The following is a 25,430-nucleotide window of genomic DNA, read 5'->3' as shown; positions in this document are numbered from 1 at the left end:
GGTACGTAAATTTCGCAGGTCAAAACGCATAGCGTGACAGTTTTTTGAAAAAGGATATTTTCCTGCAATTTTCAATAATTTTTGCGTATGTAATCAGAGTAATTCATCGATAGGAAAGCTAATACAATTGTTAGAATTAAATATTAAATTAATAGAAGAGTAATTAATTTTACTTTTATTTTTTTATATCGATATAAGTATATATAAAATTATTATTATTATGCGTATAGATCAAACAAAGGAAAGTGAAATTCCCCAAATTTTGATAATTAGAAAACAGTTAAAAATGTTATCCGGAAAAGCACCAGACATATAAAAGTTGGCTCGGTTCTAGAGGGAAATTTTGAAGATTTAAACAACATCTGGCAGCTGTTACTCTGTTTGAAAGACGCTCGCTACTTAATAGCCTTCGACTGATCTAATTATCTCCGCAATAAAGCATCGTAGTTAATGACGACGTAACCGGAGTCGACACTGATTAAACACGTAAACATGAAAAATTGAACGAAACAAACACGAAAAAGGTTCTAACATTGCCCTAATAATCGCAGAATTATGACAAATATTTATCAAAAATAACTCTCCTGGTTCATTAACCGCAGCGAGAGAAAGGACAAAGCAAAAAAGAGGGTGACAATCGATCGACTGTTAACCATCATTACGCGTGTAATTTAAATATTCATCGTTTAATAAATTGAAACTCGCAATTACTGATCGAATAATCTAAAACAGAGAAATGGTAGTATAGCTGATAATAACAAAGGAAATAAAAGATTATACAGAGAGACTTATTCTATAGAGTGAAAGATAAGAATGAAAGTAATAGAAATAAAAGATAAAGAAAGTACATGAATAAATAGAGTAAAAGCATCGTTCTTTAAAATCTTTACTTTTGTAAACTTGGCAATCATTAAGTCGCAGAATTTACCAATCAACGATAAAAGTAAATCTACAGAAATAGATCTTAAAGGATTATATCGTACAATCTTCTACAGATCGAAACGTGACAGTAATTAAACCCGAGAAAAGGGAGACAAACATTCGACACGATCGACTCTCCTTTGAAACTCAATTTGTTCTTAATCAACGGCCACGAAAAACAGCATTCAAGCTCAGCTGGAAACGCGATTGAAAAAAGCGGAAAATTCGAGTCGACACAAAGGGAGATTCGCACTAGACGCATTGGCGGGGATACGATTCTCAGCACGAAGGGAAATTGCCGTCGCAATCCCGACTCATTCGCCACACTCGGTCAAATTGTCTTCCTATCGCGATACAGTAGAAAACGATCGAAACAAGCTTCGATCAAAGAACCTAACTTACATCGATATCGAAACAAGAATCAAATAAACCAAACGACGAATCGCGCAGCACATCGTTCAGCTCAACAGATTGCGGAACATTATCGAAAGCATTCTGTCAGAAAAAAAAAAAAAAAACAAAGAGAGGAATCGCAAAACGTTAATATACCTGAGAATGATATATAGAGGTGGTCTTGCCATCTGTTCGGATGCTGGGAGGTGTAGTAATGTTCGCGGTTGGCAGATTCCTCGGATTCATCGCGATTTCGGGGCCAGGGTGAATCTTCCTGATCCCCTGGGTACCGGCGGAGGGACCCATGGTCGGGGCTTTCACCATCGTTGGCCGCACCCCGTGTGCTTGGTCCTCGCTGGCCCACGGAACGAAATCCACGCAAGGAAAAGGAAAGCAGGCAGGCAAGCACGCACGCACCGAGGGGTAAGCAGAGGCGAGCAAGCAAAAGCACACTGGCCGCCGCTACCGCCGGTTCTATCGATCTGTCCTTTCTCTCTTGTTGTTTTCCCCGTTTCACGGTGGCAAAACGCGTGTCAAACAGAAGGAGAACCGAGAAATTGTCCCTGGTCCTGACGGTTGGACCCGAGGAGGACCCGTAACGGTGGCACTCACCACCCAGCGTCCTCGTCGACTATCACCACGGTCCGTTCCCTCCCTCGAACGTACATCGTCTCGTTTTGCCGACCTACCCCGGCCTCCTTGCCCGACGCTAGCGCCAACATGGTACGTTCACGAAACTAGGCTAGATTCTCCGTCGACGAGAGAGGTCTCACCGCGAGCGGTGGCGAGTTCGGGGGCGGGCTGTAACGTCGGCCGGAGACAATTTCATTCCCTCGTTTAATGAATGATGCGTGAATGTTATCATTAATTCCGTGGCCTGGCGAAAGATGGCCATTCCCGCGTAGACGTGTCTAATCTTTCGTATACGCTTTTACACCGCTTGTTTCGTCCTGCTGGATGTCGTGAAGATTTAACTACTTTAGCGGCAGAATCTTTTAATCTCTGTACGTAAACGTTTGTAATTTTTACGGCCCGACACCAAACCTTCCTCTCTGTCGCAGATGAACTTCTTGAACTTCTTTCCTAACTTCTCCTGTTCCAACTTACGTTAACTGGAAGATGAAGATCTCAAGTCTGCCACAGCTCCTATATCTTCAAATTTCTTAAGTTTAAGAAACATATAAAAGTATCGCAACTAGCAGTCGTTCGTTTTTCTTATTCGCTTCTTTGTAGAGTGTACTTTTGCACTGCTCATTTTTGCAATTTGTGAGGATCGAGAGAGCGTAGGAGTTTGCTGGTTAAACGGATGTCAGAATGTATAGGTTTTCGAATATGGGTGCGAAGAATTGATTGAGAAGGAAATTGTACAATTACACGTGGCGACATGTGCGGAGTTACGCGAGACTCACGATCAGTTTGGAAATTGTTTCCCTTGCTTAAAATTTTATCCGCCTTCACATCCAGCTTCGACTAAATTATTATTCCTATATCGGAATAATAATATAGATATCGAAAAAGTCGATAAAAATGTGTTGAAAAATAGAACAAAAATATAGGAAGCGTTGATGTATGTATAGGAAAGAATTGATCAAGTATATATCTATCTTTGTTCCGAACAAATGAATAAATCGTTAACCTATGAAGTTGCTATATTTTTATTCATCATTCACTATCGCCCCCTTACTATTGCCACTTTCTTTCAATATTACTTGCTTTTATATGCGTTCTCTTATATAATATACATATTAGGTTTTCAGATATTTCCGTATCCAACTTTCGCGTATCGCTTCACCCGTATCAATTTTTCCTAATCAAAATATTTTCAAAAGGTGGAAAATTTAATACGTTCGAACGTTAAACCGCGTATAAATGTTAAAACGGACGAGATTGGTTCGTTTTGTCTCTCCTTCGTTGTTTTACAACGTCTATCTACCGATATATTTCCAACAACAAATTTGTAAAGTATAACAAACGTGAAGGAAATATCTAAAAATTCATTTCTAAATGACCTCACGCGGAAATATTTCCCAAAAGTATGATTGGTAATCATGGTGAGATCACCATCGCGGATGCGCTAGAACTTTTGCATAACTATATGTACGGACAGGTCGATTCTCTCAAATATTCCACTGTATAACGATGAATTTTACCCCGTGGTGACTCGCTGCTGCGAGTGTTCTCGACGAAGGTCGTGGGATGAAAAGGAAACGGAAAAGACCGAGGAAGAGATAGAGAGAGAAAAGCTCGAAGACTGATCGTCGCGGCGAGGGTGAACGCCACGTTCGTCCAGGGGAGAGTATCAGAATTAGAGAAGGGATGAATGGATGACGGAGATGGCAGTGGTTGCATGGAAGAAATTGAGACAGGCTATCGCGATGGCCGTTACCCGCCGACGGATTCACAGGGGTGGAAGTCGAGCACGGGCTTCTCCGATTGCCTGTTTGCCTTTCTTTCGTGCTCACACACCCTGAATCGTTTACGCTGCTAACATTTTCGTAGTCTTTAGTTAGCGATAGAAGCTCGGGGGAAAAGTCTAAGGTTCGCAAGTTCCGAGCGTATTTAAGCCTCATCTAGCATCTTGATCTAACAGAGGGTGCAAATGGAGCGCGAGTCGATATCATGCTTCAAGTACACGCTGCAATTATCGTGAACGCGAACTTTCTCGGAATAAGCATTCGCGAGATCAACTATACTGTACGTAGATTCCAACCCGACTGAAAAGTTTTAAACGCATCGCGAGCAAAGAGGATAAGGTAGAAACAATATTTTTAAATAATTTAGGATTTAGTCGAGATAGGTTCGAACGCTTTCTAGATATTTTGAGACATGGGACAACTACAACCAAAGTGACCAGGATGCAAGTGACATTTTTCTGATATCAAGGAAATCGAGTATTAAATTTCCACGTGTTTTAAAAATTTCAGGTAATATTTTCGTAAAACTTGAGCTACGTTCCATAGAAAATAGATATAGAGAATATAGAAAATTGTGATACGAAGTAACGAAGCGAAACTTCCATACTTGAATTGATCTCGATTCGGGAGTACAAATATTACAATTAATTCCATCCTTATTTCCTACTTGACTGTTTCCAATGTGTAATGAGGTAATTAGAGAACATTGGAACGGGTACTTTCTTGGGGAATGTGAAATTAACGAGAATCCGATTGGTGAAGGAATTATACGAGATATTGATTGTCCCAACAAGTGTAGTATGCTTCTTAACACGTTCGCGCTGTTTTGCATTCAAGATAACACATACACTTTCATGGTATGCATATGATATAGACTCAAATATGCGAGACAAATTAACAATCTCAAAATTTTGGAGGCGGAACAGAGGATCCATAATATCATGATTTAATTGGATATAGTATTATTATAGATAACATTCACAGTAATGATAAATGAAATTTATGGAACAAAAATTGTCTGGAAGAAAATTATAAATCTTTCGATTCGTCTAATGTCTATATTGACAAATTACACGTATCAAAGTAGAGAAAAAGTAGAGAAAAAATGAGCTATCGTGGACTATACGCGACAATAATATCTGATAGACCCGACAAACACGAGGCAGAAGTGCAAAAACCATTTGACTAGCGAACATCCATCCCATGAAAACCTATATAATAATCCTCTTCTACTACTATTCTCTAAACGAAACCTTTCCAAATATTCGACGAACGACAAAGAAAGAGTAAAGGCAACTTATGTCAAAACCTACATATACCTACACAACGATCGTTCGTCGCGATTGATTCGGCTTGCATCAAAGAAAGGAAAGTTTCTCGCTAACGACAACGTATCAACGTCATCGTTTCCCCACAAAAAGTACAGTAGGTACATATCACGGGCCGCCTACGAGCTGACGGATTGCCAATCTGGAAAAAAACCGTATCAGTCGAAAGATATTGCGAGGGAAGGGAGGAGAAAAAAAGGAAAAAGAGGAAAAAACGAAGAAGAAGAAAGGATCGCGTTTTACGTCATCCAGTATCCGGAGGCAACGACACCCACGCGAAAAACGGCTGCATACTAAGCCTATCAAGAAAAAAACTATTTTTCTATTTTTACAAAATAACTGTAATCAACATCCTGATAAATTAAGTTCATTAAGAGTAAATGCTCTTGATAGCTTTTCGCTGCTCTTCGATGCTCTTTACTGACAGTAAAAACTCATCGCGTGTGCCCGATTCTAATTATCAAGCCTTCGTGAATTTATTAATCAAATGGAGATTTACAAACTTACCAAAAAGATCGTGGAGCAACGGGTTAGTCATTGATATTGACATCGTCGCAAAGACCATAACTTTTAATCGTGTAATGGCTGTATTTCTTTTAACAATCCGTTTTTCCGAAGCACGCTTTCGCTTGCGTGATACATAGCGTTCAACGAACCGACAGGCCATATTCTATCCTAGTTTTTGTGCGCCTGCGAGTAAACAACCCGGTCGCGTGTGTTCACAATTGTTCTTGACATCGGAAGATGCATCGTCTCGTTTCGTTGTTTTGGTCCAGTTGTTAGTAGCGGTCTCACGATCTCCGATAATCTTTTTGTAGTGTAGGGTCTTCTGCATAGAGGTCAGACGTTTCGTGATTTAAAACGGTGGTTGATAACAGATGTCGCTCAATGTATGTATCTCCACCGAATGTTAACGGTAGAATAAACGTGACACGTCAGTGGTGACATTAAATAACGCTTTGTGTGTCACGTTCTGAAATACCGACTTGGAAAAAATTCGACGTGCTTCTTACGCCCTCTGCGATTCGCTATGGAGAACATAGGAATCATATTCAACCGCAGAGGGAGTGTAGTAATTTGAATTACAGACGAGTTTGAATTAGAACCATTGCAATAAAGCATTGTTATAATACAGCATTAATAGTAGTTAAAACTAAAACTAAATTTTCCTTTAAAATATGAGTAAGGTACAAAAAAAAGATACTTCAAGATTATAAGCAAAAATTTAAAAATCTATTAAGAATCTGTTTCGTTGAACTATTCGATCTGTATGGCAAATTAATTTAGTACGAATTACTTATCTCCGTGACATATAATAGTTGTACATCAAATGCTTATTACTCATGGTTCAACAAAGAAACAATATAAACGTATACATACTGCTTCTGCATTTACTACAGCGAATCGAACACCAAATCCGTTTGACAGCCATCGAATTAACCATTAACTATCATGGCGTCCATAAATTTCTGTTCTTTCGAATTCGTTTCAGTGATCAACCGGCTATCTGTGCAAGAGAGAACCGAATATTTGACATAAATGTGTAAAATTGAAACCGGTTACATTAAAACGAGACAATAAGCGAATCGAACGGTCGATCGACAAAAAGTGAACCAACAAAAGTTCGAAAAACTAATGAGTTTCGGTATAATAATGTCTAATAAATCGTTAAATAAATGCGTATTAATTAAACGAACCTAATAGTAGCGTATAATAGGAACAGGATAGCGGTGGAATTACGACGTAGTTGAGGTGACGCGGTTGAAGTGGAGAGGTACACATTGATGCCACAATTTTCGACTGTAGAATGAAGTCCCGCGACGTAACATCGCTTAGTTGATTCCTGATTGGTCGGCGCGCAACAGCACCTCTTCCAATCAAATTCTCGCGCGAGATTCGAAATACTTATACAGTGGTATATGATAAAAATTGTAAAAACCAGTGATAATAACTTGAAGATGAAATTTAGAGTATATATTTATTATTAGTAAAACTTACTCGGAATTGTTATAACCGGTTACATAAGATGTATCTCACGAAAAATAAATTACGGAGACAGTACTGAAATACTAGTAGACTACTGTATACCACAGAACACTTTGATCTTTCATTAGTTTATATTACACCTTTCATGGTTTCTATCTTGCTCTTTCATCTCCTTCTTGCAAAACTCTGCTTATCGTCACTCCATAAAAGCGTACACCCTTATGAATACAATTTACACATTAATCGTATAATATATCGAACTAGATCGAACACGTTTACATTCGACATACCGAAGAATTTAATGGTTATCACTTAGTTGATTTTCACACGAATGAACGACATTTTGAAAATAAATATTTTTCAGTTCGTTTCTAAAATGGAACAGTCTCGTCGGTTCACGTGTCGATGGAACTTGAAGGTTCGCGACTGGCCACGCAAATAAACAGTGTCGAATTTATAGAACGAGAAATCGCGTTTGCTTCGTGGGTTATTCTTCTCCGTGGAACTCGAGTTCTTGGATCGACTGCGGTGAAACGATCGACATTTTCTCCGCCAGTGGATCGTTCTGATCCTATGTGATTTTCAATTGCAAAAAAAAATTCAAGTGTGAATAATTTTTTGATCTCTCTTATAGACTGTAGATAGATATAGGATATAAGATTGTACGTATTATTTAAATCGTCATAAAAATATGGTTAATAGATGCGTAGTATATAATTGGTGAGGATTATTATTTTATCTTTTATTAAAATAAATTTAGTGCGAACATTGTATATTTGCCATAATGCTTGTGTGTTCGTGCTTAATGTGTGGAAACGATAATTTTACTAGACACCCATTATTGAAAGATCTGATTGAGTGTAAAGTGTAGTGATCGTGTGTGTTTAAGTTCCGATATATTTTTGACACCGCATGGAGAGCGCATCGAATTTCTTAAAAGCTAACTAACGCTATACTGTAACACAGCATACTATAGACTCGTATCATTAACATACAACTAGAAAATTCAGTGACAAAATACTGAAAGGAAAATTCAAAATTAAAATTCCTTCGAGTCTACGGAAAAACCATTAAGAAGATGTAAGGATTTTACGTTTGACTGAACGTGGCTTCGTCCAAATTGCATAGTTGACGGGCGGCTCGTATTTCCCCCTGGAACGGTTCTTATTTCCAACCTATTTTCCAATCAGTTTTTCCCGACGGCCAATCTTTCCCAAGGGTGTTGTAATACTCACTTCGGTCTTCTTTCACGTAGATTATATATAATAGAAAACTAGATGTCGAGTAATCAGTGGTCACGGCGAGCGTAATTGCGCGACGCTGCATTTGAAAACCTACCCCTTCTCATCATCGTAAATTTAATAACGCAAAGTACATATTGATTGCCTTCCCAACATCCTCGACTTCTATAGGAATATGAAAATATTGATCCAACGTCTGCTAACAAGCAATAAAATACGAGAATATGCATACGTCTGTGCCATCTTCTTCGATGTACAGGTAGATGCGTACATTGCGTTTTGTATATGTGTCCGGTGTGTGTTTGCACAGTGTGTAAAGTAAAGAATGAAGTATTTGCAAAATTTATCGATTGTTTGCAAAGTATCAGCTTCATATGGTTAATAGTATTGATAGACGAAATAACCACGTTCCTTACGTCGTAATATTACGAACCATAAACTGAGGGAATATCGGCAAATTTTGTTAACATTTTAGCGAGACTTTGTAAAAGAAAGCATCTTTGAAATTTATTACGTACACTTGGATCAAATTGAATTTTACGTAGGATCATTTTTACGGGCGAACCTATTTGTGCCGATATCCCAAAAGTCATACCTTAAAAAATTGCATTGGAAGTCTATTCCATCGCTATTTCTTATCCTATATCAGCTACCTTAATTTAATTTTTCCGTAAACAAGCTTCTTTCACAATTTCCTTGACAAAAGAACCACTACGTAACAGTAGTGAAACAGTATTACATTACATCACACCGAAAAAGGAAGATAAAACCTCATCTTGCATCTTAGATAAAATATACATTATCAAGATTATGTAAAATTCACTTCCTTTTAGGAAAGTATCATATTACGTAAAATTCGTTTCTATTCGATTTGTATTATATAACGTCTCTTTGCGTCCACAAATTCCACCGCAACTGCATATATAGCAGTGAGAAAATAAAGAAGAAAAAAGGACAAAAAGATAGAAAAGAGAAAAGAAAAACGAAAATTGTTCAGCTATTTCCTTTACCAATACGATAAATTTTTATTTGATAGCTCTTACCATTTCGGCGTCTGATATCAATGCCGTCCGGAAGCCTGAGTTATCATTCGAGCTTTTCCTTCTACCATGCGAACCGTGAAAATCCAGAAGGATGAGAAAGCTAGATGACGGCAGATGGAACGACCGGGTGATCCTGAACGTCGGCGGTGTACGACACGAAACCTACAAGTCTACTCTGAAGAAAATACCAGCTACTAGGTTATCGCGTTTAACGGAAGCCCTGGTCAATTACGATCCTATTTTGAACGAATACTTTTACGATCGTCATCCGGGCGTTTTTGCCCAGGTGTTGAATTACTATCGTACCGGAAAGCTTCATTACCCGACAGACGTTTGTGGTCCGCTTTTCGAGGAGGAACTCGACTTCTGGGGACTGGACTCTAATCAGGTTTGCAATTACCTTTTATTTCAACCGCGAAACGACTTCGTTTTGTGTAAAATCCTACGTGATTACTCTGATCACGCTGAATCAGGGAAAAAAGTCAGCAGATAACAGAAACAAAAATCGGTGACTCGTTATATTTGTTTGAACACTTACTCTAACACTAAAATTCTAACGAGACACGAATACCACGATCAAAAGATTTGATCGTTTATTCAGTCGTTTATTGCGACCGTTTATTCGATTCTAAACGCAACTGCATTATTTCATAACGTTTAACGATTCTGCATAATTAACGTTAGTTACCTGTCCATTTTCCCGACTAGCAACGCGGTCACAAATATGCTTTGATATCGCAGGAAATGTCTCTTTCAAAACGCAGAAATCACGGGCCTGCTATCGAGTGACCGGGTTAGAAACGTTTGTCCGACGACAGTTTCTATTGCACAAAATATCCAGCCTTTGATTTTGGGTTCTGATCGATTATACGCTTAAGTTGCGGCCAATTGCCAGACATGTGACAAATTTGTTTCCAAATTATCGATTATTTGTCTAACGTGCTCTAGCGAGCATTTTTATTTCTTGAGAAACGAAATACACATTTAAGTTTCTATACTCTTCTACGTTGTTTCAATCATCTAATTTACCATTCGTAAAATATAATTATGTAGCCAACGTGAAACACAGATAATGGTAGAAACTGGGTCTTCTATTCGTTCGTTGCGCTTTCTTGCTTAATTAATGACGTAATCAGTATCAATTAACCTTTTCGTCTTCGTCCGATCCTTTTTTCTCCTGGAGGATCCCACGAAAATCCGTCCACGCTAATTAAGGCAGCGTTATATTATAATTGATAATCTCTCGGCAATAACGCAAAAAATTATCACGACCAAGAAATTATTTGATGTGTAGCTCGAATACGAACTCTATCTAATTACGTGGTCTGCAATTAGCCAAGTTCTAATCATCGCCGGCGCGTATAATTTCCAATTATGCATACATTTCAGGTGGAACCGTGTTGTTGGAGCACCTACAGCGTACACAGGGACACCCAAGCAACGCTGGCAATTCTCGATAAGCTGGACATAGAGGGTGAGAAATTAAGCGACGAGGAGATCGCGCGACTTTTTGGTTACGAGGAGGAATACAACAGAGGGACCTTGACAAAATGGCAAAAGCTACGGCCAAGGATCTGGGCTCTGTTCGACGAGCCGTACTCCTCCACCGCGGCCAAGTGCATAGCCTGTATGTCGATACTTTTCATCTGCCTCTCGGTTCTCTGCTTCTGCCTCAAGAGTCACACGATGACGAAACAATCGAGAAACAATCAACGGAACGGTGAATCGCTGCATTTCGAACCCAACGAATACGTGGATCACGTCGATTCTTATCCGGTGCTCTTTTACCTTGAACATACGTGCAACGCTTGGTTTACTTTGGAGATTACTCTTCGCTGTTTGGTACGTAGAAAATTGTCCTATTGTTGTTACGATGGCTGGGTATTTATGGTATTCGACAGCTTGAAACCACACTTCTCTTCTCGAGTAAAGTATTGAAATAAAGTATTACTCCTTGAACGTTTGATACCTAAAACCCTTGGAATTTCATTTCATCGAGAATTAATATATAGCGTTTTCACTCTTATTTTATGCAATTTTTTAATAAATATTTATCGAATGATTAAACGTACCGCAGAAGACGAAAAGGTAAAGATCGAGTAATCAATCATTCTATACACGATCATACACTTGTATGTGTATAATGTATAACGTACAGGATTATTTCCAACTAAACTGCAACGTAATCTACAAGTGAGAAGCGAGAAAAAATATTGTAATTATAAAGGTGTGCCGTGGACATTTTATTACATTTATCAGCAAATATCGAACGCTTTACAGAGAACCATTTGGTTAATTATATTACATATCTTGCTACGACACCGTATACATTAAATGACATAAAATTATCATTAATGCAGTATTCTGCACGTGAAGCTCTACGTCTCATTAAAATCAATTAATTGCCCTAGTTTCATACATGTTTATATCATATGAGATGCAATTACACAAAACCGTACTAGAAACGAGGAAATTGGAATTAAAATATTTCCGTTTGAAATTTTGGTAGACAGTTTTTAACAGTTTCGAGCTGTGTTTAAAGAACGTAGAACAGCCAAATAAAACGTGCCTGTTTAATGTAATCATCGTACAAGCTTTCATTGTTATTGCATTTTATATAAGCTAAGAAGGAGCGAATAACGAAGTAACCCCGCGATGTAATTACGTCCCTTTCAAGTGCACGTGAGTGACAGGAGCAAAAGTGGTTCACCAGTGAAACACAATGGTACAACATTAGAACAAAGCACGTTTTTGCGCGTGCGACGTGCGGTAAACAAATTCAATTCGGTGCAAGCTAGTTCGGGTTAGCTTGCTAACACAGATAAATTAACGTACCAGACAGCCTCGACTATTTCTTGATAAAACGCCTTAAATATGAATTGCCGCGAATAACGAATTAACGGCGAAAGAAAAGAATTATTGTTAGAAATAACACAAGGCATGATATTACGGTCGAAGAACGTGTACGCGAAAACTTGTAATCGATATTTGAGAAATTTTAGATCGACGTTCAATTAACTTAACGACCGTCTCGAATACGTGTTATGTCAAGCTTACGATTGTACTTTTTTTAAAGATATATCAATACCGGAAAGACCGATTTTGTTTCTCCGTGTCTTAATAGATACACGGCGTTTCAGATTTTTATGGAAGTAAATCAGCAAAACTCCCAGGCTAGAAATGATTTACTGCTTCCAACTAAACAACGTAACAAATCATTCGTTAATTATCCCTTTATCCAGGACTCGTTTTTGCTCGTATATAAAACATTATAAAAGTACTATTTGATTTATTGGGTATCTGTATTTACTACTGTGCTTTCCAACACGTTGGAACACGTATAAATTCAAGGAAATTATAACCTGCCCGGTTTCACCGTACGCCAAATAATATCCACTGCCACGAAATTTAAAAACCATTTATTTCTACCAAGAACTAAAATGAAATGTCACGTCTGCTTTTAAACTGTCACATCATAATTTCATCTAGACCTTGATTAGTCGCAGAGTAATAGCTTGCAGTCGAGCAAGCCTTGCTTGCTTTTAAAAATCAAAACGAATATTAGAACGAAATTTAATGACGCTGCAGGCTACTCGCGAAAGATCATTCTGTGTAATTTATATTTCGCGTGATGTTTGAAAGCCGGAATACGGATTTCGTGTATTGATTTTTTTCGGCGAGGAACACTTGGGAACGTGCGAAAAATACCAACGATGTGGACAAAGTACCGAGGATTTTTCACTTCTACGCGAAATCCTGCATAAACCATACGCTCCGCAGTGATCAATAGCGCAATTATTGAATTCTCATTTACAATCTACAGTGAAACCCTCGGGATCTATCTGGTCGTTGGAAAAAGCAAATTTTCGAATAGAAGGAAACCCGTGTCTCTTCATTCGATTGGTATCGATATAGAAATTAACAAAATTTCCAATGTTGTAGCACGATCTGACGTGTAAGGTCTAATTCATTGATCGACTTAATTACAGGTAAGCCCGAGCTTGAAGAGATTCGCCGTGTCACCAGTGAACGCGATAGACTTAACCGCTACGTTGAGCTTTTACACGGAGTTCCTTACCAAGTCCAGCCTGTATCTCGAGATTCTGTCGATAGCTCGAGTCCTGCGGCTCTTCAAGTTGACGAGACACTCCCCAGGACTTAGGATTCTGATCCATACGTTCAAGGCGTCAGCCAAGGAATTGGCGTTGCTGGTTTTCTTCCTCGTTCTAGGCATCGTCGTCTTCGCCAGTCTCATCTTCTACGCAGAACGTCTTCAAGTAAGTTGATTGCGCAAAAAGGAGAATTGGCACCTCGAAAGTGCACTTCTCGAAAAGTGCTTACACTTGCTTTCCGAGAGTATACCAGGTGCAAGATTTCCAGGTTGTGTAAGTTCGACGATTGGAACGTAATAATTGGAAAAGGAGTTAAAATATTAAAGTACTACGAACGAGCTTAGCTCGGGAGAAGCTTTGATCTCCGAGCACGATCGATATTGAAACTTTCACTAAGTGCAAACGTTTCAGTTCGAATTCCTTGATTACTTTTTTGAACAAGTTAATTTGAGGAGAGGATTAAGACCGCGTGTAAATCTTTGTTCGTGGGATATAGTTTTGTAGGAATATAAAACAAGTTCTCCTTGGGTTCTCCATACAGGCATTATTTTTCATTTATCTTTGACAGTAACAGCAACATACCGATGTATACTCGTAGTAACTCGTTACTTTACCGTCAAATGCCAAGTACAATGCATTATCGTTTCACGAATATATGGAACAATATCTTCGTGTTTAGAAGCGGTCCTTTCTTCCCTTTGAAACTTAAATGTTCCTATTCAAAATCACAAACCTTAAAACGATCGTTCATACATCTCGTTTGACTGATAGGAGAACCCGCATAACGACTTCGACAGCATACCGCACGGTCTTTGGTGGGCCTTGGTGACCATGACGACAGTTGGTTACGGCGATATGACACCAAAAACCTTTCCCGGAATGTTCATCGGGGGATTGTGCGCTATTGCGGGCGTTCTAGCTATCGCTCTTCCAGTTCCTGTTATCGTCAGCAACTTCTCCATGTTTTATTCCCATACGCAGGTTCGTAGCACATTCTCAAAAGCTTAGACCTCTTCTTTCTCCTTTGAAATATGTTATACATATATATGCACGAATTTATACCGCGCTATTTCAGGACAGATAGAAAAATGGAATGGGAAAATAAAATAAATATATGGAAGGCTCGCCAGTACTCACTGACACAACGCAAGACAACGCTCTTCCTAAACTCTCCCTCTTTTAATATTCTCAAGTTAAAGATTACTCAAATTAAGCTACTTAAAACCTGAAACCACGAATCAAATTTATTTAAATTAAAGTCAATTAAATGCCTTATTTTATACAAATTCGTGGGCCAACCATAAAATTCTTTTGCTTTAAGCCTGAGTAACTTTTGCCTAAGCCATATATAATATTTAATAAACCTCGTGTCAGACACAGTTTCTTTCAACGAGACAGCAAGTTGACGCGAAGGTAACGCGCGAAGATTTTCCTTTTTTCATCAGATTAACTTGCCTTGGCTCGGGGACCAGTTCCTGTACGCTGAATAACGTGTTCACCAAGAACACGGAAGCGGGAGTCCATTCAGCCTGGCAACATGCAAACTTTTGCACTTTTCGCTAGCCAATTTGAAACTTTCTATCCGGCGAAGAAGTTTCGCCCTGGTGTCAATTTTTTATACCGCCATTAGAGCAACGGGGATACGCGTACTCGATACACGCCGCATCGACGCCGCCATTCAATTAATCGACAACGGAATATTTTAAGTTCGATGTTGGCGAACTCGCGAGTCTATACATCGTACCGTTACCTGTCTAAGAAGTTGGGTATTAAACGTTTTATCTCTGTCAAGATTAGGCCAGCATTCGCTACTTGAAACCCCGTGAGTTTAAGGAAACTCGAAAGTTTCGTCCGTGAGGTCGAGCATTCGGAAAGTTCTGCTGAAAACATCGTGAAAATTAAACGTTTCGCGATTGCACGACCTTTATTTCAACCGCTTCGTAGATTTTTTCATTTTGGCGAAGCATATTCGAGGATACTGGCAGGAGAGTAACGAAAACACGAAGGAGGAAGAACGTATCGATGAAACGAGCATGAATCTCACTGAAATAATTTGGAAAATAATTCTAACCAGGAAAGGTCACAGTCGTTGGGTCGTCGATTTTGATAGAATCTCTTTTGACGAATTTAGAGAAAAAATAAAGCAGAAATCGTAAAAATTAATGAAATAATGTAAAAATTGTTACAGGCTCGAAGCAAGTTACCGAAACAAAGGCGAAGAGTGCTACCAGCGGAAGTGCCAAGACGATCGAGATGTTTGAGTTACCCAGATGCCAACGATATTCAATCTCAACTTATTTCCAATACCTCGTCCAGGTCACCAAGACGGAGACCAGCAACCATAGGGTTGGAAAATGTTTTCAATCTGCAGGTAATGTGCTATACGTTGATAATTTGAGGTATGCAGTGATGCCATTCTGTTAGTAACAAGTAAATCGGTAAATTTTACAAGCGATAGACCAATTAAAAGAATACTGGCTGCCTTAATTACTGTATAAAATTGAATTACATAATCTTCGATGCACCAGAGAACTGTCGTTAATTAATAACGAGACACTCTACGTTCGCGTCCATTTGATTTGCATATTGAGGAACCTGAATGCTCGTAAAGGTGCAACGGGCAAACCCCGTTCCGACACGATTCATATGCCGTGCAGTTAATAAATAAAGCTGCAACAAGATTTTAACGCATTAGACATTCCGGTGAGGGAAAAGGAGGTTTCCTTTTACAATTTATGAGAAAGCAGCCAGATGCTGAAAGCAGTCCCCGCTAAGAGCTGTCTGAGCGTGTTTCGCAAAGGAAACAAAATGCAAAATGCAAGAGTACCGTGTAAAGACCGCCTACATTTAACACAAATATATTAATAACAATGTGTATACTAATTACACTTTCAAAGCAACTTGTTCATGCTTTTTTGTTGGTATTTCCTCTTACACAGCCTAATATCGTGATAAATTTGCCGCAAGAATCCACCGTCACGGGGACCATAAATTCTGACAGAGTGGATTCTCCTCACCTTGCCACCACCAATCCCGTGAAAAATGGCACAGCAGTTGATGGGGCTACGTATGATACGTATCAAAGGGAGGAGGGTAAAAAGGCAAGTTGGTTTACAGGAACCTCCAAAGATATACCTCATACTTACATCATTGTGCCAGAGACGTTGGAAACGATGTAAAAGTTAATGCGCATAAATAAATTCGATTTAATTACTCTCCTCTATTTATTTCCCTATTAAATACGAGTGACACGCTTTCTCATAAATTAGATTATTCACGTAGAATCAATGATCTCATCAGAAAACCTCGTCGAAATTAGAACCGTTTGACTAAAGTGACAGATTCGCAAATCTAAAGATGGCACAGCCATACCTTCGAATAACCGACCTATTTACCAAATTGGTGATTGATCAATCGCGTTGGAATAAAAATGAAAATAGGTGAGAAAAGGCGCGTAATGAATAAGCAGTGAACGTCGGCGCGAAATCCTCAGGGTAAAATTCATTTAGTTCGATGCGACGACGCGACGCCTGGCTACGCATCACTGTTTATGCGACAATGCTGGAAATCTTAATCCATTTCGCCTGAAATTATCTTCCCTTTGGAATAAAAGTTTCTTTCTCTTCTCCACAATGATACTCGATTCAATAGCGCGACTCGTATTTTACTCGGATTACAGCGGTGCACGTGTAAAACTTGATTCTCTGGATTCGTTTCTTTCTTACTGGAAAATCTTCTCAACGGTGTATACGCCCTTGTATGAGTGTCTATGCGATCTTTAAAATTTATGGAAAATACTTCTTCTTTTCCATCGTAGTTTTTATCGTTGAATCGTAAATTTTATTAAATCCTCTGATTGAGACTGGGGCTGGAATCCGCGTAGAAAGTTTTCGTTTTATAAGATCCTTGCCTCGAAGATAGAATTTATTTGATGAATCTTAATTAAAACTCCGATTAAGCCTCGGTTGAGAGTACAAATGTGGCCAATTTATCGCAGAAAGAATTTGGGGAATGATAAGAGAAAATATCTTAAGACTAGAATCAAGACTATCGATCATTTTGATCGTGCGTAGTATTAAAAATTCGCATTAATTGATACACGTGTAAATCACTGTACGCGGCATAACAAGTTAGAGAAATGCACCTATCTATAATGTTTCGTGCAAAACTATTACGCATGCTTGTAGTTCAACCCTTGTACAAAATAAATTGATACCCGCATACGCGAGCTCTTGTGCCACTTTGTTTCTAGTCCTCTCAATTACTTGTTTATTATTTTATAATTCTAGATTGGAGTAAAAAACTGTAAACGTTACACATTGTATCGTATATAAATTTTATAGAGATTTTAAATAAACTTCTTCGGACATTTCCTTTTATTGGTCGTAAACTCTTCGAATAAAAACAATAAATCTGGCAACTAATCGTTCCTCTTAAGCCCCCATCTTCTGGCACATTGCGATTAAACCGAGTCTCTAAAATTTTACATTAAATTGTATAATTAACTGTGCGATTAAAGAAGAACTTCATGCATATAGAACAGAATATTTATAATTTTTCTCGTTTCGTTGGCTTAACGTGCATCACGTCTTGTAAAACTTTGTTGATGTGGTGAGTTAATTCTCGTTCGGTGGACGATATGGACGTACGTAAATACGTATGTATATGCGTATATATAATCCGTGAGATGCTTTATTTATGCCTGGAGAGGCGCGTTTGTGGAGTTTTTGCGAACGTGTCGCTGTTTCTTTCCTGTGAATATTTAAACGACGAAGTCAGTGAGTGCTGAAAGGATATGAAGACTTTAAAAAAGGGTAACCTGATTATACTAGAAAAGGAAAGGATTAGTAGGTAGCAGGTAGAAACATCTTTTGAATATTTATGCTATCTCTTCTTTTAAAACTTGCTTTGGAAATAAAAATACTTCTAGAAATTGTATCTCCTTTGTAAATTAAATTAAACAATATGTGAAACGAAACCACTTCCTCATGAGCACATCCTTTTTCAAGCTGATCTTGTGTAAATATTAATAAAGAATTCCGTTGGCCACATGCTGGAACCTGCTCATTGATTATAAAGCAAAAGAAATCTTCGTCGTTTGCGAGATGAATGCAAATGACGGAATAAAGAGAAAAAAGGGAAGCAAAAATGTAGGGTCAAGGAATTTTTTCTATGAAGAAGTAAGAAAATGGCGAGTAACGCTAGCGATAAGCACGCAACGTAGCATGAAACCGAGAATGTTCTAAATCCTGAAAACTCCACCTATTATAAATGAAAAGTGTTTCAACGTTCAACGAAAGACTAATTATAAATTTGTCGAAAAGGAGCAATTCAAATACGTTGAAAATTAGAGATCAGCGAGAATAAGAAAATGATATGCCTGATTCGTATGGAAATGTACTCGTATGTATTCTGTAACGTAATTCGTATAAAACGGAGCGAAGAAAGTACAGGAACATCCCCTGCAGAAACGTAAAAAGTAAAATTATCTCGAAACAAGGAATGTTTGAACAACGAAATGTTTACGAAATTAAAGAAGGGGCGTTGTAGCTTAATTACAAACGCTGAGAGTTCTTTGTGGGAAAAGCGAACATTTGTAGCTGAAGCAAGCCCGATAGCACGAATCGAGTACGGTTCACGGTGCCCTTTCCGTCAATGAGAGGCACTTCCTGTGTGGCGGCAGAGTTTCCCTATCATCTGGCCGCAAAGGAAAACAGGGACGGCGGAAGGAACAAAAACGACGAAAGAAAGGAAAAAAGGGCTGAAAAGAAGTACATAGAAGAAAAGAGAAAAATGAGAAAAATGGGAAAAGGGCAGAAAACGAAGAACGGAAGCGAGGTGAAACTTTAATCACCGATTCAAACGCGGGGAGATTCACAGAGGGCGAAGGAAAGTTGACGCGAAGAGGGGGCGGCGGCGGGTATCAAGGCGCAAGCGTAAGGCATCGACCGGGTAGGGCAGTTTGCTCGGGGGTAGAAGAGGCAGAGAGAACGCCATCCCTCTCTTCGCCCTTTAGCCACCGTCATAGGCCCCCCGGGTATACCTTTGAACCTCTTCTAACGTGATGCGCGAGTAAACGTAGCTTCCTCTACCCCCGACGTACACACGTATCGCTTCTAGCCTCGCTCCTTATGTCTCGGTTATTTTCTTCTTTTCCGCTCTCCATTCGCTGGTTCCGCGTCCCATCACGGACCCTGCGGCTGACCAGAACTTCCCCCGTAGACGTCTGGCTTTTTCTAAGACCGGCTTACCTTTTCGTCGCGTGTCTGTCACCGTGTCCAGATGAATTACGGGAACAAGGGAGCAGAGTCGAGGGCCAAAGACGGAATCGCGGTGATCTACCCTCCGTTTCGATTTTTCTTTGAGAAGCACGACGCTAGATCTGCCGTAACCATCCTTCTCTATTCTCCATATCCTCGTTTTGTTTTCTTCATCTTTTACCTTTCGAGATTCATACGTTACGAGCACCTGAGAAACTCGATCATTCTGTCCTTTTTTAGTGCTGCTAAGAATAGTCCGGGGATCGCGGGCTTCCTCGCGGTGAATCTGGCAGGAGGATTGCCGGAGGTTAATTCGTAGCTGATTGTTGTGTAAAGAACGCGGACGATAATGGATTGTTGACGTTCGCTGATTTATTATACTCTATTACGATACGCCGCGCTTTCTCATAGACTGATTAAGTTTCTTTTGAAATCAGAGGACGCAGAGTGCTTTTTATTAATTTTTAAGATGATAAGGAAATTTATTCTTACGACATACAACGATACGATTCTTTAAGAATTTATCATTTATATTAAAAATTATTTTAAGTCATTCAAATCGCAATGTATGGAAGCTATCTCGGTCTCTCGCTACTTCGAAAGCACGAAATAATGGATTCTTCCGCGATATTTTTCTCATCTGTCAGCTTTTTCTCTCTTTTCTTGTCATCTTCCAAATTACTAAGTTAGCCTCGCAGAGAAGATTCCACCGACCTCTTTCCCCAAAATGCATTCGCCTTCTCGCGAAAGCAAAGTACAGAACGTAGAATGCCTCGCATCTGTCTCTCGAACTTCAAAAAGTATAATTTTCACTTTTAGTTTTAATTTTAACTTGGAAGATAGGTTTTGTGGCGAGGATGATATACAAGATAAGATAAAATACGGTAAATGGAGATGTAACCGGAAGCTATCCAAAGCGCAAATAAATAGAAGTAAAAGAAGATGCATGATCTAAAGATATGTCTAGAAATTTTATAATTTAAGGGCTATTTTCTGAACATTTATCTTGACACTTTCTCTTTAACTGTTTTTAATTAAATTTAATTCAAGATTAAATTTGATAAAATAAACTCTTGCAATTGATTAAACTTTTTTTAAATTTTCTCCCAATTTTCGTTTTCACGCCATATCACCTTCTGTTATTTTCTTGCTGCTTAGCGTCATAATTCTCAAACTTTCGATTGTTCCTTTTGCACCGTCGTTCACAGGGAGACACTGTATGGACGCAAGGATAAGAGAAGAGTAAGGAGCTAAAAGTGCATTATTCATTGAAATTCACCTTCTTTTCTCCCTTTCTCTCCTGGCCACACAAAGGAAACGACAGCTTCACTGCTTAAGATTTTGTTTCGTGCATACCTTGAAAACTTCGTCCCTAACAAATCGTCTTCTGTACTCGACACAATCGTGTTTTTGTAAAATCGTAATTTACAAAATTATGTCAAGGCAGGATAATTTAATAATTCGGAATATGTTTTAATTTATTAGTACAGGTAAATTATTATTGCCTTGTCATTGTTATGCTATCATAAATAACCACACGTTATTAATGTTTACCTGTAGCTAATCATTATATTCGTTTTATACTCTTCTATATATTTTGTTTGTATTCGTTTCATGGAAATGTGTTACTTATTAAATGTTTATTAAATGTTGATTATTAAATGCTCTTCCTTGGAACAGTTCAGATTAATGGATTTGTAAAATAACAGATAGGAACTTCATGAAATTACGTTTTACGATCATCGATAACTTATATTTTACGATGATAAAGTAACACACTAATGACCAGGAGATTACTTGTCTCAAATGAGTAACGATGCTGTCTTAAACGAGTAACGTGGCCAGAAGTCACCGTTCTATCATTTTTATGAATATTATTTGCCTCTACAGCGATTTTTCACTGCTTCAATTTGCAGATGTCATCGATTAAACTTATTTATTTAACTACAAATTGAAAGCAGATGAAGAATGTACTTCTCCATACTTCTCCTTTCGCTTCAAATTTTTACTTAGCACTTCATAGAATGGACAGTGCATTAAACTTCTCCGTGCAGCATATATGGAGCTCTAAATAATTGTAGATGTATGTATTTTAATTTGGAATAAACCAGCTATCAGAAGGATTACTGTATGTATTTTAAAGTGTAATAAAAAGAATGGCGTTAAATACACGGTACGTTAATAATATTCCCCCCCCCCTTCACCGAATATATCTTTTATATATTTTTCCTCGCGATATCCCAAGATAATTTCAGTTATGGATTAAGAAAGAAAATTTACTTCTTCATCTTCTTTCACAACATTAATTAAATTCGAGGGGGAAAATGGAGGCGAAAGGTTTGAATACTTTAAGTAGACGATTCCTCGCAGCCGAGAAACATGTTCTTCCCTGAATGTCAATTATTCAACACCGAACGAACGAGAATCCATTTTCTCGACTTCGTGAGTGACAATTTGTATGTTTAAAAGGCTTTGAGGAAGCTCATTGTGAAACATGCGAAATGAAACATACCTGTTCGAATAAATGATGAATTTTTAATTGACTTTCCAGGCAAGATATTACTTGCAGAGATAAAAATTGCAGGGGCTGCGTTCTTTTTTTTCGTTCAAGGGGTTCTCTAAGTGGGTCGGATGAAATTTTATGTGACATTCATGAGTCTGATCATCGTGCTATCACGATCAGGACGTCGCATGTGTACAGAGACAGGGGCAAACTAACTGTCGCTCGTTTCCGTCAGAAAATATCGATTTAACAAGAGCTGTAATTTCAGAGTATCTATGAACAGACAAGTGAAACGATTCTAATTACTCGTTTCCTATAAATCATCGCGCATATTTGTAGGCAATAAATAATACTGAATCGCGTACTACCCTGAAACGAATTGTTAAAACACAACGGGGTCGAGGAATAAAAAGGGAAAGAATATCGCAGAATCTTAAATATAGTTTTGGAGATATTTGTTATTTTTAAAGAATGCGTGTGCATTTGCCACGTATTTCGTAGCGGTTATTTGGTATCGTGGTTCGTAAAGAAAGGTCCATAAATTGACAAATACTCGACTAAACCAATAGACGTTTATCAAGACTATAACGTTAGCAATTCCATTCGCTCGATTCGTCATTAGAAAATACAGGTACAATTGCGAGAGAAGAGAAATTTTTCACATAGGAGGATCGATGGTCGAGTAACGTTCCGTTTCGGCTTGTAATCGATTAAATGTTGCATTGCGCGTCGTAGATTGTCGGCTGGTTACTCGTAATCGTCTATAACCACGGCACAGATCCGACGGTTGACTTATCGACGAGTTCAGACAATTTCCATACATATTCTGGCCAGGTCGCCAGAGCACACGAATCGCTGATACACCGGGCTGTTGCTATGGGTTCGGTATTGCTCGCCAGGTGGTTCGAGGGTACCAGGAATAAAGCGTAACTTCGAATTGGGGATCAAATTCTAACAATCGGTTTCATCGAGATATACTTTCATATAGTGGATATTTTACGTGTATTTAAATACTATGTTCATTTAACATATACATTTTTTAATTTGTCTCGTTGGTTTGTTATTAGCGTGACACGATCGAGATAGGGAAACTTGGGAAAAAATTGATTTGAAATCCGAACGTTGCTTCGACAGAATATCGATGTTCCGCTAGATTGTTACGTACAAGCCCGTATGCACGAGGTTTCGAATCGAATCATAGTAAACCAAGTAGAACGTCGACGTATTCGATCAGCCAAGTTGCGAATTTTTATGCGCTTGCTTGCTCGGTATTCAGCGACTTCGGGTTAGTTCATCGCAGTTCAGTGACTTCAATATAGCATGGTAATGTTTGTTTGGAAATACGCGACCGAACAAAAGTTCGAGACCGGTCGACTTATCGCTGTTCCTTTATGGCGTCTCACGACTAACTCTATCGAACAAAATTGGTTTCTCTGGAGAACATGGAACGGTGCTGTGATAAGGCTTTACCGCAACTAGAATTTGTAATGAATCAAGTGGAAGAAGATATCTTTACTAATAATAGGAGAGATTAACTTAGATGTCGATATGTGCTTACGTAAAACAAAATTCTAAATTACAGAGGTAATAGTTGTCTGTATAACAGAAATTGTCACATAAAGGAAAATATCACAAATTTTCTGAATGAATCTTTTCTTTGAATACGTCCATTAGAACCGATGACTGATTCGTTAGCTTTTATATTACGAACTTAAGACTAACGAAGTATAAAAATCGATGTAACAAAGTCTAGAAAATAATTTATGAGATTGCGTTGTGCAGACGCGTATGTCGCTCTAAATAATATAATTGTTCATTGATATCGATTCTATCTTACCATACGGTAACACCCGTGGGCAATATCCTCGCTGAAGTAGAACAGAAGCATATTGCTTGTCACGATACCCTAACGTAATGTATGTACGTATATGTATTGTTTCAGAATTGTGGTTTAGCAATTTGGCGCCATATGTGAAGCCAAAAGTGGTTCTTCTACAATAACAGTAGACTCTAAATTAATTCAATATTTGTGACGTTTAACCACTGTTTTCCAATCGTAGCATTATGATTGAGTAATAATTTTATTCAATAAAATTCAATCACGGCGATAATTAACATTCTTTCGAGTTGAATCATGTACCTTTCTCTTAAACGCTGTACGCTCGTTATTTTCCGCGGTCTGTCAACTACTAGGACATTTTGTAAACAAAGAGAGATAATTTAATTTATAGCTTGTACGATTGTCTTTTTCTCCTTTCCATCTACTTTCGCTGAATAACAGCATTTCATTTGCCGCTGCAACATTGAACAGTTTACATAAACAAAATGAAATATCCAGAGCGATGAATGAAGTTCTGAATTTAGCACGTATCACGTAATGCTAGCATGAATCTGTCATTACAATGCGTTAACACGCATCGAGTATGTCAATACACATGCGATGGTTAGCAACGGAATGCAAACATATTCGATTTAACCGTATGAGATACAGCTTTTAAGTATACTCATAATTTTCGTAATGCGTAATCATTTTCAAGCCTTACTATCGTCTCTTCGTCGCAATTTCCAAATTATTTGAGCCACGAATATTTATTTGTAATTTTCCTGCACGTTACTAACCCCTTTAAGGGGAGGATCCTCTTTTTTTGCCCAACAAACTTTCGATTCCCATAAGCCTGTTACAACATATTTATTCCTCTACGTAGAAACTAAATTAAATTTGACGACGTACGAAGGGACCACGGTTCGTACGGTTACTTTTTTTTTTTCTTTTTCTTTTGGAAGGATTTTTCTTGGAAGTACCATAACAGTGCTAAAAGTACAGCTTCCAGAACTCTGGTGGTAACATCAAATTAAGGAAAGTAACCTGACGTGAGCGTAATAAGACGGTAGACTGAACCGCGTTCGAACTCAACTGGAGACTGAGAAAAGGATTCGTTTGCTTTTCCTATCCTACAACGCTTGTATGATGTAAATTGTCTAGGCTGTATAAATATGTTTTTAAACTACTATAATTACGAATAATTATTCGAATTGAGGGAGCTAAATTTGCAGAATGATTAATACGAGAATCTCACGTAAGATGAGTTCGATTATATCGTCTAAACCTTTATTGTATTTGGAGTGTAAAGTAATCTCCTTTCTCAGAACATAATCGAAGCTATTTGAATACGACTCAAGTTCTCTGTGCACTGCCATAGAAACCGTATGCAGCGCCAAATCCTCGTAG

General features: G+C 38.4%; 2 protein-coding genes and 1 long non-coding RNA gene across 4 annotated transcripts in view; 1 reads left to right on the top strand and 2 right to left on the bottom strand.

Annotated features, from left to right (window-relative positions):
* The window catches only part of LOC100648997, a 57,937-nt gene extending 55,942 nt beyond the window's left edge, over positions 1 to 1,995 (bottom strand). For both annotated transcript variants that reach the window (XM_012315456.3, XM_012315457.3), the window contains exon 1: positions 1,471 to 1,995. In XM_012315456.3, coding sequence (XP_012170846.2) covers positions 1,471 to 1,638 — 168 coding nt within the window. In that variant the 5' untranslated portion in view covers positions 1,639 to 1,995. The remainder of the gene's footprint in view (positions 1 to 1,470) is intronic.
* Positions 1,996 to 5,891: 3,896 nt separating this feature from the next.
* LOC105666397 lies at positions 5,892 to 6,903 on the bottom strand. Its single transcript, XR_002308293.2, has 3 exons — positions 6,754 to 6,903; positions 6,437 to 6,563; positions 5,892 to 6,084 (listed from the first exon to the last, which is right to left on the bottom strand). It is a non-coding gene; the product is annotated as an uncharacterized LOC105666397 (long non-coding RNA).
* A 630-nt stretch (positions 6,904 to 7,533) lies between these two features.
* Positions 7,534 to 16,651, top strand: LOC100649230 (potassium voltage-gated channel protein Shaw-like). The gene is made up of 7 exons (XM_003400261.3): positions 7,534 to 7,762; positions 9,320 to 9,714; positions 10,716 to 11,168; positions 13,316 to 13,603; positions 14,210 to 14,419; positions 15,627 to 15,809; positions 16,378 to 16,651. The coding sequence occupies exons 2-7, from the start codon at positions 9,418 to 9,420 to the stop codon at positions 16,615 to 16,617; spliced, it is 1,671 nt and encodes a 556-aa protein (XP_003400309.1). The 5' UTR covers positions 7,534 to 7,762; positions 9,320 to 9,417; the 3' UTR covers positions 16,618 to 16,651.
* The last annotated feature ends 8,779 nt before the right edge of the window (positions 16,652 to 25,430 follow it).

This window comes from Bombus terrestris, chromosome 13 (genome assembly GCF_910591885.1).
Source record: "Bombus terrestris chromosome 13, iyBomTerr1.2, whole genome shotgun sequence".
Lineage (NCBI taxonomy): Eukaryota > Metazoa > Arthropoda > Insecta > Hymenoptera > Apidae > Bombus > Bombus terrestris.
This window is presented reverse-complemented; position numbering and strand designations above follow the sequence as displayed.